The sequence below is a fragment of the Mercenaria mercenaria genome, chromosome 7, assembly GCF_021730395.1.
Source record: "Mercenaria mercenaria strain notata chromosome 7, MADL_Memer_1, whole genome shotgun sequence".
In the NCBI taxonomy this organism is placed as follows: Eukaryota; Metazoa; Mollusca; class Bivalvia; order Venerida; family Veneridae; genus Mercenaria; species Mercenaria mercenaria.
The window spans coordinates 39470378-39488536 of record NC_069367.1 but is presented as its reverse complement, the minus strand read 5'-3'; the positions used below and the strand labels follow the sequence as shown (position 1 = coordinate 39488536).

Below are 18159 nucleotides of genomic sequence, written 5' to 3'. Positions count from 1 at the left end.
CATGGCGGGGGTAAAAGTGAGGTTAGGTGCACCATAAACCGGTTTAAGCTCCCCAGTGGTGGTTTTGCCACTGATCGTTCCAAGGCGGTGCCCCACTGTGTTCCTTTATTTGTTTGTCTTGTCCTTGTGTGTTTTCTTTGTTTGTGTGTGTGCGTGTGTTGGTCGTGTGCGCGTCCGCGTGCTGGGTTTACGTTTGGGAAGGCTGCGTTTTTTAGAACGTGGCTTTCTCTATTGGATATAATTCATACTTGTTTTTTTATCCATTGTAAAGCATTTCATCAAATATTTTAATCAATCAATCAATCAATCGATTGATTCAGTTAACAACAAACTGACCAAACACTTAACAACGAGCAAAACATAAGCGGATATATGTTGAATTTAACAAACATTGATTAAACTTAATTTGTTTTATCATAATAATATTAACAATATGAAATCTATGTTATTGTCTTAACAAATCTGTAACACTTTGCTTAAATATATAATATGCACATTTCCAAAAGATAACAAAGATGATGCCAACCATACAGATGGTTAGTGACTGTTATTACTAGAAGGACAAGATAATGCACTGACAATATGGTATATGTACGATGGTGGCATTTCTGCCAAGAGATAGCTTGATAGCTACCAAGTTACTTAAATGAATTATTTTGAAAAGCGAGGTTTTTTGTAAAGATTATTTTAGTAGTCGAAAGCTTCTAGGAAATATTATTGCGATAAACTATAGTTTATCTCGTCACCTTTCTTAAACTGGCTGCCGTCCGTTTGTTTGTTTGTTCTGACATTAACAATGGAAGTAACTACAGCAAGTTGTTTCTATATTGCCACTTTTATTGCCCCTGGCTTTAAACACACGGTTTAGCCATAAGATAAAAATGTGCTGTTTTAGAGGCTTAACAATTTCTTATAAAAGGTTTGCAGTATTTGAAAATAGATAGTCATGCAGTCAAAGAGCCAAGCTACAGTTTTCTCGTTAGTACGGAATCCTCAAATTCCTTCAGTTTCGGGAAGCGAGAATTTCAACGTGACATACCCATTATAAGTAAGGCCTTTCGCCTTAACTTTCTATACTTGTGAAATCATTTTCTGGAAGCCTATGACCATTTAAGGCTTACAGACACGACACCTATTCTCGCATTCATAGACTAATCACTATCAAATCAAATGTAAGCCTACGCTGGTCTATCATAAGTAGGCCAAATATAAATAGTCATTATCTTTCGTCGTTTCCCCATGCCCTTTCTCAATTGCATCATATAGTATTTTACTCTGCAGCGTTTCAGTTTATTTTGTTGCGTTCTTTCGAAATTGGCATGTTCCTATCGCATGCTAAATAATGAAGGTAGCGTAATAACTCTATGTTTTGAAAAGCGACATTAACAGCAACGAAAAGGAGTTTATTCAGAGAATATAATTCAATGAAATGTAGCTTTCATATATATCCTTTCCGCTCGCCTGTAACGTAATAAAACGTATTAGCATCTGATTGCCCTTTCACGCTTCCGTAGAATCAACATTTAGTAAAAGAAATTCATTTTGAAACTATTTCTGAAATGTCTAGGTCTGCAGCTCTCAAATACAGAAATATCTAACATCCGAGGCAATGTACTGACACTTTTAGACAACATCAAAAAAGACCTTTTGAAAAATTTGACGAAGTTCCAAAAATCTCCATATACCCTTGCTTCGTTACGGACCCCTGTGGGATTTGTGTTCATTTTGAGTTCAAATACTCTTTTGTAGATGAAAAACTGACATGTCGTGCTTAAAGCCCAGGTATTTTCAAATCGTTAGAAAATACTGAAAATTGACTCCCCATTGGCAAAAAGAAAAAGAAGTCCACGCGCATACATTTAGACGATGTGACCCCTGCGCTTGACCCCTGACTAAAGAACAATGCAAATGTGACTTTCGTTTTCAAGTTTAGCCTGTTTACTTTCATTTCCTTTACTTCCGGTAAAAGCTAAAGCTCATTTGACATCACTTATTGTGTTATCAAAAACATACGTATGCCTGGCGAGATTGTAGAAAAATGTGCCCGGTGTACTAAGGATATAAAAGTTAATGTTCTTTTTTACTTTCCTTTTCTTCTATAGTAGCGATATAATTCTTTACGGGAATAAAAGTCTCTTAGAATCTGATATTCTAGAAAATGTAAACAACGTTATTAAGTACGTTGATTTTGTATGAAACAGAGAACAGCCGGTCTTAGTGGTGTTCAACCTTGAACTCATAATGCGTTTTATGTCACATTCTGAAGAGTACAAAATGAAAGAAAAACCTGACTGAGCCCCAGTTAACTCTATAACCTGATACACCCGTCTATACCTACAATCACTGAAATATTTTGATTTTCGGTTGAATGCTCTCAACGCATAAATTAATATAAATGTTCTAAATAGAGTGACAATGTTAAGAGAGAATGTTTTCACATTTATGTTATTTTTTCCGAAATTTAAAAAACAGTTTCTTTTGTAACTGAAAAGTATTTGTAAAACAACAAAGATGCAATGTTGAGTTCTAGTCAGTAAATATGAAACTATACTCAAAACAATGTCATTAACTAGGATCATTCTTATTTGTAATAAATGCAGTAAGTTCCTTTCAAGTTTATTTATAAATGCATCTCTTATCTTAGGCGACCTAAATATATAAAAGAGCCGCGCCATGAGAAAATCAACATAGTGGGTTTGCGACCAGCATGGATCCAGACCAGCCTGCGCATTCGCGCAGTCTGGTCAGGATCCATGCTGTTCGCTTTTAAAGCCTATTGGAATTGGAGAAACTGTTAGCGAACAGCATGGATCCTGACCAGACTGCGCGGATGCGCAGGCTGGTCTGGATCCATGCTGGTCGCATACCCACTATGTTGGTTTTCTCATGACGCGGCTCAAAGATGGATGTCTTTGTATTTGTTCTGTTTCAACTAATCGGTAAGTAACTATTTCATCACTAAATTCAACAGCAAAACAATGCCAAAGTGAAATGCAGGCTTTTGTTGATGCTCAGAAAATAGCTGAAAAACTATGTATAGAAATTAATATTGTAATTACGATGAACATTTCCACGAAAACGCTTTAATCACAACCCTATTTTTCATTATGTCAAATAACGTGCGAATAACTGATGTAATATTTTGCTAACAAAATACATTTAAGCTAAAGTAAATCTGAATTCATTCCTGTTGAAGTACCATCTATTAACGCTTAATTGTTACATGTACCTGCAATGGTACTGTGACATACAATGGGCAGGTCAGAAACCATTTCACAATACTGAGGGGTCTCTCACAGAAATGTCTTAAGTAAACATCTTACGTCCTAAAAACTTTTTCAGGTTTTGCGTTTTGCACAGACTGCCCGGATGGCTGGCTAGCGTTTGAAGGATCTTGTTATTTACTCGAGTTTGATAGTGTCCACTTTACAGAAGCTGAGGTACATAATGTATAATAGTCAACAGTCGTGTCCATCATGATTGATACATATCAACAATGTTATTTTGTAATCAGTCCGCTTATAGCTGTACAGAAGATCTGCAAAATCGATAAATTATTGCTTAGCCCTTAAGGTAATGGGCCCGAAATAGAGTACCTCCTTCTTGAAGAGTATTCAATTCCTATCATAAACCTACCTTAACTGCAATTTCCAGGAGGCCGTAGGTTCAAGCCCCACTGGGACCGAAAATATTTTTCTCCATATTTTCCTTTTTCCTAGTAAGTTTTTACTTCTTTTAAAACTAATTATGGATGTATTGTATAAAAGTGGAAAATTTTCATTTTATAAGCGATTTTTTGCTGTTTAAAGTGAAAGTACTTCTGAATCAGGAGAGGTAGAGTTAGACATCTTTAAAAATACTGAGTTACTTGCGGTAAAAGTTCTCTATTTTGCCTTCATTCTTTAGATTATATATTGTGGAAGAAATGCAGGTAGGTTTTACTTCTGTCCCAAGGTTATTTTAGAATGAAGTGAGCAAAATTCGAAACAGACCCACAGGATTCGACCTTAATTTTTCAATGTTGGAGTTAGAATTCTGTCTCATTAAATCTGTTTACTTGAGGCACCCTAGAAAAAATGATATTTACAGTTATATTTTGTGTTTTATTATTGTTCAACAATAGTTTGATGTTTCTTTTATCAAAATTAATGCTGTAATGAATTCTCTGCAAACGTTTTACATAGTGGCCATCACATTGAAATTTGTTTCTACTTTAGCTTGAGGAAATACCATAAATTATACAAAATTTACAAAAAACGGCACGGTAAAAGTTGTTTAAAATTTGCAACACAGTGCGAAACATGATCAACTTTAAGAATATACCGAGCAAATGCCATTTTTTAAACATTACTATTAGGGGTCCAATACCTTAAATTTATTTCTACACACGTTTTGCTACTACAATGTATATACTTTTATAATTTGTACATCGAATCTCCATATTGTTTCAGGAATATTGTAAACAACATGGTGCAAATTTAGTTCACGTTGAAACAAACGAAGAAAACATGTTTCTTAAGGGATTCATTCAAAGCTACCTTAAAGGTATTATACACCACTTTATAGTTCTTGGCAAATTAACGTTGTCGAATATGCAACGTATCATAAGTAAACGCTTGGCATCTATACTGGTTCCTTTTATTTGGTTTGTTTCGTCAAACTATCTTTGAGTAAAATGGGTTTCTTTTAACCCGAATTACGTTGCAGTCAATGTCAATAGTCACGTCTGTACTTTTACACTACTTTTTACATACAGAAGCTGATTACTGGATAGGAATGACTGATGAGATCATTGAAGGAGTTTGGAAATGGTATGGTAGCAATACACCCATAGAGTTTTCGGACTGGGGACCAACAGAACCCCAGGACGCTAACATGGCCGAAGATTGTGCTGTATTCCATCATTCGTTGAAATACCAATGGGCTGATGTCGGTTGTGCTACAAACAGGAAAGCCCTTTGCGAGAAAAGGTCCACATCATTAAAATTTTATATAACTAGTCCATTTTAGCACAAACTGGTTAACTGTCTAAACACAAGCTATGTCAAAGAAATGTTACCTGTCACCGATTACAACAATGCTAAAAGTTTCAATTTAATGCTCAAGACAGTTTGACCCTTATCGGAGTCTTATATTTAAACGAGTCACAGTTTAAGTATATATTAGAATTCCACTTAAGCCGGTGCTATGGGGCGTGAGGGATGTTGCACATTTCGGAACGGAATCTGCTATTATATTGCCTGGTTGCATTCTATGCTTCAAAAGATCTTTTCACAGATTCTATAAAAATGCCCACTGTTCTAGGTGCTTCAGTTCTGTTTAATGTAGGGATTGACAGCTTTTCTTAGACTACAACCAATCGCAACATTTTGTTAGTTATGGGCCCAGTTGTTCAAAACTTTCGTTAAATATTTAACAATGATATTTTCGTTAAATAGCTGAAGGCTCGTTAATTATTTCGTTAAATTTTGCTGTTAAACTGTTCGGTTGTTCAGAATTTTTAACAATAAAAATTTTGTTAAATGAGCGCAGCTTCGTTAAATATTTCGTTAAATTTTTTCGTTAAAAAAATCTGTTGTTGGTGAAACGTTAGTACAATTATTCTGTTAAACTATGCAGTTTAACGATAAATTTAACGCAAATTTTAATTCACCTCAGGAGGTACTTTAAAATGTTCGTTAAGACTTAACGAAGAAATTCAAGATGGCTACCATGTCAAGATATTTCCCAGTTATTTTCAAAACTTGTGTATTTCACAACATTTCTTTGAAACACAGGCCTAAAACTTGTTTTGAGAGATTTTATCAACAGTTCTGATGATTTCATGTCATTTCATTTAGTTTTGAAGGACTGACAACACCAGACTCTTCAAGCATGCTATGTATAGCTAGTACAGTATAATAGGACTGTGTAAATTAAAACTGATATAATATAAGAGAAATTTTACTACGGGTATAGCATTTATAAAACAATATTCAATAAATATTTCATCGTTATACTTCCTGACCTCGCTGAATATGGTTGAAATGCCAGATATTGTTTATTGGAAAAGCCAAAAATGCAGTATAAGAGAAAAGCAGGAGATACCCCTTCTCATTAGTTCAGAAATACATGTTGATCTCCACTTCCTTTGCATTTATTTGCAATCGTAAACACAACCTCAAAAAATAACAACGAATTTTGAAGTTGCTTACAACAATGAGAATATGACAAAGGAAAATCGATAGGTAAATACACAGTGCCTAACAATCAACTGTCCTAAATTTTTTTATAGAAATCTCTACTAAAATTCAAGTTCATACTTTTCTTTATTTACTAAATTATTTCGATTTCTTCTGCTTACAACATATCAAAATGAAAAAAAGTGAATGAGGCCCTGACAAGAGTAACGAAAAACACTTGATCCTGTGCAATTTTCCACCATCTAAAATTTCTTTATTCTGTATAAAACTACTATGTACCTTTATTTCTCTTGCATAAGCTGTTAATACTAATGAAAAACATATATCTAAGTAAGAAACATGCTGTATTTAAAAAAGGGAGGTAATAAAAATTGTTAGTTATTTCAATTAAATACCAACATTTAGAAGTATTAAAATATTTAAAGTGCCAATAAGTTTGGTAAAGTTTGGTAAAGGATATATTTTGAACATGTACCTATAGTATTTATTTAGATTTGTATTAAAAACTCTATGAATTGCCAAAATAGATACAGTATATTAAAAAAAATTGGAGAGGTACAATATATGATTGACATTTATGATACTATGCAAAATAAATAAATTTATAATTATTAGAAGTAGCATGATTATGATAAACTATAACATGAGTATGACCAAAAGCTTATAAAATCATCTGAAATATTTTAATTTAAACCCCTCAAGTTAAATGTTGAGTGTCAAGCAACGGAGTTACCAGTACTTTCCCAACATCTTTGGTATAACACAACAGAGACACACAAAACCATGGTGTTCCATTAGGGCCAGCGCCTACTCCCAATGAGCATGAAGCGAGAAGGTATGACGGAAAGATAGCCAAGCGTGACAGTACAATGGCAATGCGCAACTGTACAATTGTGATAACACGACAGTATGAAGGCGAAGCGCAAACAGTATGCTGGCAAAGTACGATGGTGACAGCCCGTCATATTTTTGTGCTTTGCCATCGTACTATCACACTTCATCATCAGTGTCATGCTTCGCCATCGCACTGTCGCACTTCACCATTGCAGTATCACCATTGTACTGTCGCGCTTCACCATCGTACTGTTGCACTTCACCATTGTACTGTCATGCATAGCCATTGTATTGCCGTGCTTCACCATCGTAATACTGCACTTTGCCATTGTACTGTCACACTTATCAATCGTACTGTTACGCTTCACCATCATACTGTCATACTTCGCCATCGTACAATTTTGTCTTAAAGTGCACTCACAGGGAGCAGGCGCTTGCCCTAATGGAACACCTTACATAACCATTGAGCCATTGAGGCAGTATATCTGTGACTGTTTATTTAATATTCTTTATTTTGATGCCAATTTGGAAGTATTAAGTGGTTGTTTAAAGCAGGTGACTGCTTCAGACAAGTTGAAATAAGAATGTGAAGTCAGTTTGGGAAGTTAGCTGATTGGCTGCTTAAGAAAAGTGGCTGCTTAAAAGGTGGCAATTTAGGCCGGTTCAACTGTAGTCACTTTCAAAATAAATGTTTAGTATCTGTACCTACTTGGTGGTAAGTGTTATGAAGAGGGTTAGAGGTTATAACACACTAAATAGTTTTTGTTCTTTATTCTATATAAAATTGACCTATTTCCAATGTCCGCAGCACACATCAGGACCCATTTTAAATGTCTGTAAACTATATTTTCTTGAAGAATATTGTCAGTGCTAAATAAAAATCAAAAGAAAAGTGGGGGTCATGTTTGATGCAAGAAAAATATTTACAAACTGCAAAATCAGCTAAAGAATAACACCCCAAATTGGTGGTGTATGATCTAAGTTTCCATGAAATATTTTGTCATGTTGTTATTTCATTATGAAAATGCTAACTACATGTCCAGCATAGATCTGTCATGTGATTTTAGCAAAAACAATTGCAAAGAAAATCAGGAAAATGGCTTTACAGAGCAAAAGAACTGAGGACTATTTGAATCTGCTATTATGAGACTACCATTTTTCCCCCGAATTTTTTCTATTTAGTGTCTATATGCCTAGAGGTAGGCTAGCCACTAGACTGATAGTAAAGAATTTGCTGAATTTTTGTGATTTTCGTTTTGTTTTCCATAATAGTGACAAAATTAGTGCAAGTCTATTTTACAGAATCTGATATTGTCTCAGAGAAGTGATGGTAATGTTGGACCTAGGATAATATAGACTTGCTATATTCACAACTTCAAAAACAAAAATTAAATGAAAAATATCATAGTCAGGAGCTAGTAAATGTTAGATGTTGCAGGAAATTTTAAGAGAGGACCATGGATATGCATGACCTTAAGATGTTAATAATATGGTTACTTTATTCATTCAGAATATTTATTAACTCAAAATGCTGCCTCCAGAAATACTGCATAAGCATCATCATAATAATTATGGTTATTATTACATTTTAAACACCAACTCCCCACAACTGCAAATCAAAGCTTGTGTTCATGATGTGAAATTAAAATTGCTGTTATATGTCTGCTTAAAGATATATATAAAATAGTACTTTTTAATGAATGCCATGTAAATTAAATTATAGTATCACACCTAATATCTCAGATAATCATTCTAACAAATGGTTACTTTTTTCAGTCTAAATGTCTGATGATTTAGATTTACCCAGACATCTATGTTACAGCTATAAGTTGAACTTGGAAATGAATTTAGGCTGCTAATATACATGCATTCTAACAACATATTTTTGAATATACAGAATTTAAGTAGTTTGATAATACAGAATTTAAGTAGATTGTTAAACACATTTTATTAAATACATTGTGTTAAACACATTTTAAGTAGTTTGTCAAACACATTTTATGCAGTCAAGGGCCTTTTACATATATATTATTGTTATTTTATAAATCATAAATAGAAAAGCTATGAAATCTTACACTCACACAGATCATGACATGCAAAATAATGGGGGACAGAATAGTTGAAAAGGAGAAAGCAGATAAAGGATTTCTACAGCTAGAAATTAGTTAGTTAGTGGAGTTTAAAAGTTGTTTAAATTTAACTATAAAATATAGAGAAGTCTTTAACTTTGTTTAATCACAGCTGCTGTTTCCTGGACATGTCACTGCAGGCTAGTCCACTGGCAAAGTATCTAGTACCTGCCTGGATTTGAAGTTAAATTCCACAAACATTACAGTGACTGTTGATATTAATTTAACCTTAAGTAACTTCATCATAGTTTGAGAAATCTAAATACATCAAAAACTAAATGTCATAGTCACTGAAAACATACAGTTTTACTGCATTTGGGAATTGAAGTTCCTATTTTCATGTTATTGAGGCACTTAAATTGTTTTTTAATGTAGCTGAAGTTTTGGGTAATGTTAAAAATATATTTTGCTGGAAATACTAGTTAAAACAAGATACTAGATACCATCTAATAAATTGGAAAATACTCATATTAAGTTTTGGATTATGTGAATGGTGGTAATGTTTTGTTGTGGCATATATAGCAGCAAAAGGTCAAATTCTTATTAATGGAATAAATACAAAATAACACATTTTGAGTCATTTCTGTCTACAAAAGGGTACTTGATGTAGCTTAATCTGCAACATTTTTTCTTTTAAAAAAAGTGTAAAAATTATACTTTTTATTGTTGGGATAAGAATTCAATCTTATAATCTGGCTTCAGAGTATTTAGATATGTCTGTAATTTAAATGTTTGACATAATCATACTGGTCACTTACATACTGAGGCAAAGTACATTTATTTTTTTTCTTTGTAGACTATACATTTGTATTTTTATCAAATTTCCAAAATAGCTGTTTAATGTAGTATGGAACAAGCTTTATTACTTTTTGGTATAAATGTATAGCCTCAAACCTCTGGTAACACTTAGGGGGTCAAGTCTCACGTAAGATCTAAAGTGTTCTGATGCAGGACAAATTTGATATGAATATTTCTAAGCATTCTTATTTTTATTTAGCATAAAACTCTGCCTGAAAATGAGACAGAGTTTCACATGTAAATCCCAGGCACCTATCTTAAGGGTCAGTGCTACACTTTTGGACCATGCACATTTAATCAATTGTACCAAGAGCTTTAAATAGATATACATTGTACTTCTTTGATTGTATCTAATGACATTTTTCACTTTTAATATATTCTGTTCAAAGACCTTTAAATTATTAATTTAGGGAAGTAATTCTGGTTTAAATTGCTAGACTAAAGTATATCTTCTAAAGTGAGTGATTATTAAAGATGACAATAATTCAAACACTAAAATGTACACAATTAGAAATAAAAAAAAGCCAAATTTCTATGTACAAATTGTAAAATGCATGTTTTATTTATTTTTACATCTTTTTGTGATTATTGTCTCTGTTTAAAACTTGGTTTTAAAGCTGTATATTTCTACTAATTTCAATGAAAGTCTTTTTAAAACAGTCTTTATCAATCATTTCATGATCAACAAAAGGGAGATAGTTATATGGGCCGCACCATGATAAAACCAACATAGTGCGTTTGCATCCAGCATTGATCCAGACATAGTCCAAATAATTGTACTCGAGAGTTGAATATCGTTATATTTTTTTGACTGGTCGATATCCGCCTCTAGGTAGACAACGTAAAATATCAAAATGTAAAATCGGTCTACCCGAGGTCTCATTATTTAGACTAATCCAGACCAGACTGCGCGGATGCTGCTCGCTTTCAAAGCCTATTGCATTAGAGAAAATGTTAGCGAACAGCAAAAACTCTAAGTCGCCATATTACCTAAAATTGTGTCAGTGCAACGTTAAACCCAACCAAAAAATAAAAAAATGTTGGTTTTCACATGGCGTGGCTCATATATTTAGGAACATAAACTGCTGCTTTACTTTTAATTTTAAAAGCAAATCTGTGTCATTCTTAAAAATAATTGTTTCTATATTCTTAAATAATATTTGAGAAGTACAAGTGGTCAGAGATAACAGCTTCCACACGACACAAATCAAATTGACTGTCTAAATAAAAGAAAATAACAAAAGATATATCCCGAGGTGGGGCCTCAAAATCGAAGGTTGTTAATCCAGTCAGTACTTCCTTTGACATTTCTTGGAAGATGTAATATAGTTTTACATGAAATTGGAAGAATAACAAAAGTGCTTGGAAAATAAACTTGATATAACTTGCAGAATTATACCTGAATGTGGATGTATTGCAAATAACTAGGAAATATTGGGATATGAAGTGGATAAACTTTGGAGAATTATAACAAAAGAGAAGGTAGCGAAAACGTGTGACAAAATATGAAAGATTACTGGCACTTTACATGGTGTTGACTTGTTGTTTTGTATTTTGAACTAGAACAACAATCAACTAAATGTGCTGTCGTCAGTAAAGTCTACAAAAACAAGTGTCAGTGACATAACTAGTTAAAAGAAAGAGGGACTGCATACAAATTATATGCAAGAAAAAAACAGGAATATGGACAACATGAAAAGCTATTAGCTACACAAAAGGTAACACAACTTTTGGTATTGAAGCATTTTTTCAATGTTATAAGAGGAAGTGTAAAAAGTGGTGTATTATGGGATATGATGTCCTTGTTAAATTTTTAATGATTCGTTAAAATTTTTAACGTTTCGTTAAATGATTTAACGCTTCGTTAGCTAACAAAAATTTTAACAGCACTTTCAACAACTGAAAATTTAACATTTCGTTAGCTAACGTAATAATCAAAATTTAACGACCGTTAACTTAACGATTCGTTAAATTTAACGAAAGTTTTGAACAACTGGGTCAATGTCTTCTGTTTACATAACTGAGATATAATTCCCCGAAAATCCTCCAATGGGAAATTCTTGTAATCTAACAATATTATGTCTTTTCGACCTTATTGCTCTACCGAGATTGGGATTACTGTACATACAATTATGTTTTTAATCCATGTACGAGCACATGGTACTGTAAATGACGTTACGTCATGGCAGTGAAAAGGGTATATTATATATAGGTAACATACCTTTACACTTTATAAGGACACGATGTCGAAAATTCGACTAGCAAAGGTATTATTTATTGTAAATAAAGATAAATTTGATATTTTGACTTCTTATGAATCCAGTGCTAAATTTGATGCTCAGATCGTTTGTGATTAAGGGCTCCATATTAAGATATTGATATTAAATTAGTGAAACTATCTTGTAATAGAAAAACAAAAATTTGTTAAGTAATTTTACTTTTTATATTCTTTTCAGGATTGATGATCAGACAAGCATAGTTGGATAACATATGGAACCATCTTTCTGTTCTAGTCTCAACATGCTTGAACATTCTTGTACCCTAGATTAGTGAAACAAAATGAAACTTTCTTGTCTATATGTATTCATAAAATTCATGCATTCAACGCCATTCAATATATTCTTCATAGGTACAATAGTACTAAATAGGTAACCAAACAGCACTTCCGGGCTAATGGCGGAAAGAAAAAATCCCCAATGTTTTCCCAGTTAAAGTGGCGTTTTCATGTTTTATGTAAGCCATTTCCTATTTTTATTTCATTGTGGATCAATACTTGACATTTTGGTAGCATTTTCAAGGAGATATTTAGCTTTGATAGAAATTTAAACAAACCTTAGTACTCATGTGTTCCAAAAAAAAAAAAAAAAACAAAGACAAATATCAAACAGGGAATGCCACGTACCAAAATCGCAGCCTCCCCAAAACGAAACCTACAGCACGCAGACGTGCACACCACAAACACACATACATACACGTGCACACACACAAAGCCACCACACGAGGACAAAACGAACAAAGGAACACACAAACATACACGCGCACACATACAAAGCCTACACACGAGGACAAAACGAACAAACAAAGGAACACAGTGGGGCACCGCCTTGGAACGGTCAGTGGCAAAAACACCACTGGGGAGCTTAAACCGGTTTATGGTGCGCACCCAACCTCACTCTTACCCCCACCATGTTCCAAAGACACGGGACAGTGTAAATAAAAACAGATAAACCCACATTTTAGCTGTCAGTTTGGAAGATATTCTTTAGTGTTGACCTGTCAAACAAAAAATCTCTCTCAGAAAATACATGACCTCTACTTTTCCTGGTGTTTTTTTGGTGGTTTATATGTCATTTAAGACTAGTAATTAATTTTTTGAAATGGGCCTCGCTATGTATTACAGCTCTCAGAAGATTGTTAATTTTTTATATAACATATAGCAAATTTATTTACTAATGTATACCCTCATATTGATAGTATGTATAATCATATTTAAAGAAGTAAATCAGATTGGTGTTCAAAACTTTAACATCTGAATATTTACACTTATTTGTGTTTACTTGGCATTCGATACAAGTTATATTTTCACTGGGTGTATTTTCAAAATTTGGTACATTACGGAGTAATTTTTAATATTCCATGAACCGCTGTCGCTGAAGAATGTATTGTTTTCTTCAATACCAAAGTTCGCATGTAATCAAGCACTTTATATACAATTTCATTCTTTTCGGGTACCGTTCATAGATATAACTTTCGAATATGATTCTTTCAGACATATGATTAAGTCTACTATCTGAAAAAAAGTAATTACATTTTCTAAAAAAAAAAAAACATTCGAGTCGAAAAAAAAAATGGATAAAATATTTTGGGAAAATTGAGACAAAATATTTTTGATAATTCACAAGGACAGAACTTCCTTACCATATTCCGTAGCTGGAAGATGGCGTCTGATAAAGTTGTCTCTTCGGTACTAGACATGATATTTAAAAACTAAAGTACATTTATGAAAGATATCTAGAAATGATATATCCTGGGTATTAACTCATGTAATATTTTAGTGACTCCTATCAACTGAAAAGCTGCCATATAGTGGCTCTTACTTGGATTCGGTGTCATTGTTCTCTCTGGTCGCTTTGGAACTTGGAGTTCATTCTGCATAATTTTATAACAGAGTTCTCCTTAAGCTTTGCTAGCGGACGTGATGGCTTTTCGTGATGTAAACAAACCAATTCTACTGTTTTGCTAGGTACTTGCTTCCAAATGATTACAAATCATTTTTTATATATTGATGTGACATGATGTTTTTTAAAGGTACATGTATATTTCTGGTAAGTATTATAAAACTTCTTATGTGGATATATTTATGTAACTTTTATTTAAGAGACGAAAGTAATTTGACCGTCCGTTAACTCATTACATTGTGGAGTGGTTGTAAAAGCTGTGTTGATATTTATTATGCCTGCTTTGCATAAAAGCTGCAAATGGTCTGCATATAATTACAAAAATGTCAGAGAGGTTGTTAAAAAGTAAGAAATAACTATTCGATCTGCGCAAAAAAATCTTATGAAATGTTTTTTTTTTTCATTTTTGTAATCAAAACCTCATTCAAAGTAAATGAAGAAAACCCAACTTGAAGAGATAAAGTTTCAACCGTTTGACTCAATTCAAAATAAGATTTGTAACAGGTAAGACATTTACCAATTACAGAAAGAATAAGGGCTTCGTACCAGTCTTATAGAATCAGTACAAATAGTCTATATTTCAAAATACTCCGGCACAATTAGTGCTACATGTTTAGTAAATACAAGAAATATCAAATCAGTTTATTCATTCAACAGGAGCTGAATGAAATACTTTCATGCAACTTCATGGTGAAATAATATTTCAGCGAGTTCATCTACTACATTAAACAACAGACTCGACACCATCAAACATTGGAACATACTTCATTATGTCCTTTGTCCGGTTAGAAGATACATGACCCCTACTTTTCTTGGTGGTTTGTGGTTTATAGGTCATTTAAAGGCGCTGGTGGTAGTTTTTTCGGACGGGTCGATATTTACCCCAACACCATGCCAATATTTGGTTGCTCCTAATCCCCGTACCGTACCCGTACCGTACATCCGTATTCGTGAACTATCGGTTTTGTTCGGAGAATGGCGGAAACCTACATCTGTGACATCAAAATACTTCAGAAACACGTAAAAAAATCCGCTTATTAAGAAGTCTGCCATTTGATGATTTGATTTATCTCTAGGTCATATGTTGAAATCATTGACGTCTAAACACCGCAAAGAGTTTCCGTAGAATTTGTTGAGAAACCTCTAACCCGCACCCTTCAAACTTAGTGGGGTGATTGGCCAAATGGAGTAGATAACCCCTATTGCCTTTAAGAACAATATGTTAAAGGGTAAGGATGCAGCAGCCGGAATGCTTCCTCTCTGTTTCTTCCTTTAAAAATACAATAAAAAACAACAGATTTTTCAGTCACACTTTCAGTGAGTTTATTCCAGATGTTACTCAGGCGAGCGACCAAGGGCCATTTGATCATCTTGTTAACTATCTTTGCCTTAAGCTGTGGACAAAAACAGAATACTGTCAAAAAATTTGGCTGAATATATGCCCTTGTTTGAAATAAAAATTGATTACGTATTTCGTACCAACCTGCGTTCTATAAATGCCCGCCACACCCACCTCGTTGTAATTTAATTTAAGCCAAATCTAATATCGTGACCTACAAATTTTCTGTTTGTTTTAGATTAGGTAGACATAAGCAAATACATGTGCAGGGTTTGATTTAGTTCTATTATGTGAAACTCGATAAAATAGCAAAAATACCAACTTAAGATTGACAAAAATATAAAAAAACAAAACAAAAAGAAACAACAACAACAAAAAAAACAAACGACAAAACATCGGTTTGCTAAACAACTTTTGTTCTGTTTTTACGAAATCAATTTCTTTTGATTTCTCTGAGCTTGTCTCCGCTAGAAATATTGTTTTCTGTTATAAAAATGCTTAGATTTCAAATTTATGCTAGTTATTGTACTTTACTGAAATACATGGTAGGAGTATGGAAATTAAAAAAAAAAGATGTTCAAAATAGCATCATAGCTGAGGACAAATAAAACTGAAACAGTGCTGGTGACATAATATTTTTATTTTATTGTTCAATACATCATTACATGATCTTGTAATACAGAACATATCATCAAAATCTATTATTGCGAAAAAAAATGAAACTGCCGCGAGCGTCTTTAAGAACATAAGGCTAGTAATTCTTTTTTTTATTTAAATCGGCCTTGCTAAGTGTTACAGCTCTCAGAGGATTGTTGATTTTATATAGAACATGTAGCAAATTTATTTACTACTGTGCACCCTCTTACAGTATTTATTATTATATTTAAGTTAGTTGAACAGATTGGTGTTCAAAACTTTAACATCTCAATATTTACACTTATTTGTGTTCGCTTAGCAGTTGATGCAAATTACATCTTCACTGGATGTTTTTTTTTGTTTTTAAATTTGATACGTTACGGGGTATTCTTTAATATGTAACAGACTGACCAAGGTATCAACTTGAACAGGATTTAATTGGACGGACAGACGGACGAAGAGTGGTCACAATTCCTGATTTAAATTAACCCAGGTTCATTATTGTATTAAATCTATTTTGTTTGGCAACTACAAGAAAAACCAGTTCAGAGTACACAAATACTTTATTTTACTTATAAGGTTTTACTGCATTTTATCAATGTTAATTATCTAAAATACACTCGAAAATAAAATCTGAGTTATAAATTTAGTGAGAGGAAAGAAGGATAAAGAACCAGCCTGGCGACAATATGTAAACGTTACCTTGAGCGTCTGTAGATCTGGCAAAAGTACATGCAGAAAATTCAGTATATATAGCAAAATATTCCCGCCAAAATTAGAAAAATCATACTTTGCATGAAATACAACCTACTGATAAAATTATCTGAAAAAGGGATGATACAAATATATCTTTATACTGTATAAAATGAAATAAGTTTCAAAATGCCAAAGAATAAAATAGCTGCTTGAGAGCTTATTGAACTGCCCTTCTTGTATTTACTAATTCAAATAAAATGAAGAAAATGATAAAAGCATGAAATGCATGCGCTTTTCACTGTAAAGATACAAATTAGGTAGAAAAGTCTCAGTTGACCGAACAAGAATTAGGCCAGACTTAAAATATCTATGTTTTAGGCCTTAAAACTGCCTAATATGATTGTTTAATAAATGGTAACAATAAATAGTAAGTAATTGTTTCTAAGAGAGGGGCGAGGCGTTATCTTACTGAAACCAAATAATATTTTCGTAGAGGGTCATTAACAAACCCTACATTTGATTTGTTTGATCGACCACTTATATATAGCCTTGATCAACATGAAAATCTGCTGACATTCCATTAAATATAGGGGTAACAAAATTTTATATCACAAGGAAATGGGTTGCTCAATAAAATTATAAATGTCCGTTGTAATGTGGTGCGATACCACTTAAAAACACACTAGTCCATATGTGAATTAGATAAAGTATCATATTGTGAAGTTTCGCTTATTTTAAATCTTAATTAGATATTTTAGAAGACCTATTACGGCGGATTTTGGTCATTTTAGCGCCCTACGTTGCGACGTTCGTGACGTCATCACTGATAAATTTTTGTTGCCAAGACGACTGAAAAATAAAAAAGGAACCATAGCGCTATAGTCGGACCAAGTTTCATCAAAATCGGAAGGAATGTCATATTTGACGAATAAGGTATCGACCCACCTTAAGAGATATGAAATAAAAGTTCTGAACAGAGAGGGTGAAAACCTTATTGACATAGGAATTTGCAAGCTATCCTGATAAGTTTCTAAAACATATATTTAGAAGGGAGGAGCCATTGTAACGCTTAAGATTTTTCTTGTTTTCTTCACCGATACCTTAAACATTTCTACCCAAGTTATCATTTTTCAGACTCATATATAAACTCTATGCCAAACCACTGGTGCACATGAAAATTTCAACCCCAACTGTGGGCAAGTAGTTTTAACTTTTGTTTGTTTTGGTACTTATAACGGCGAGCTGTTCACCTAAATAATGTTCCTGGATTCTGTACCAGTAATTACCAATTTCCACAAGTAGCTGTCAACTTCGACACATGAGTCAGAGGTAGAAGACGAACTGACTTCTGACACAATGTCCTTTAT

The 18159-nt window shown here is 33.3% G+C and overlaps 1 protein-coding gene across 1 annotated transcript; it reads left to right on the top strand.

Moving 5' to 3' along the window:
* The first annotated feature begins 2894 nt into the window (after window positions 1-2894).
* Window positions 2895-12518, top strand: LOC123555457 (perlucin-like protein). The gene is made up of 5 exons (XM_045346074.2): window positions 2895-2939; window positions 3343-3440; window positions 4452-4545; window positions 4757-4970; window positions 12400-12518. The coding sequence occupies exons 1-5, from the start codon at window positions 2903-2905 to the stop codon at window positions 12428-12430; spliced, it is 474 nt and encodes a 157-aa protein (XP_045202009.1). The 5' UTR covers window positions 2895-2902; the 3' UTR covers window positions 12431-12518.
* The last annotated feature ends 5641 nt before the right edge of the window (window positions 12519-18159 follow it).

Bases quoted from the DNA above. Each gene is read 5' to 3' on its own strand.
- LOC123555457 (XM_045346074.2), top strand. From the start codon at position 2,903: ATGGATGTCTTTGTATTTGTTCTGTTTCAACTAATCG. The intron at 2,940-3,342 runs GTAAGTAACTAT...AAACTTTTTCAG, and splicing joins TGTTCTGTTTCAACTAATCG to GTTTTGCGTTTTGCACAGAC. The intron at 3,441-4,451 runs GTACATAATGTA...ATATTGTTTCAG, and splicing joins TCCACTTTACAGAAGCTGAG to GAATATTGTAAACAACATGG.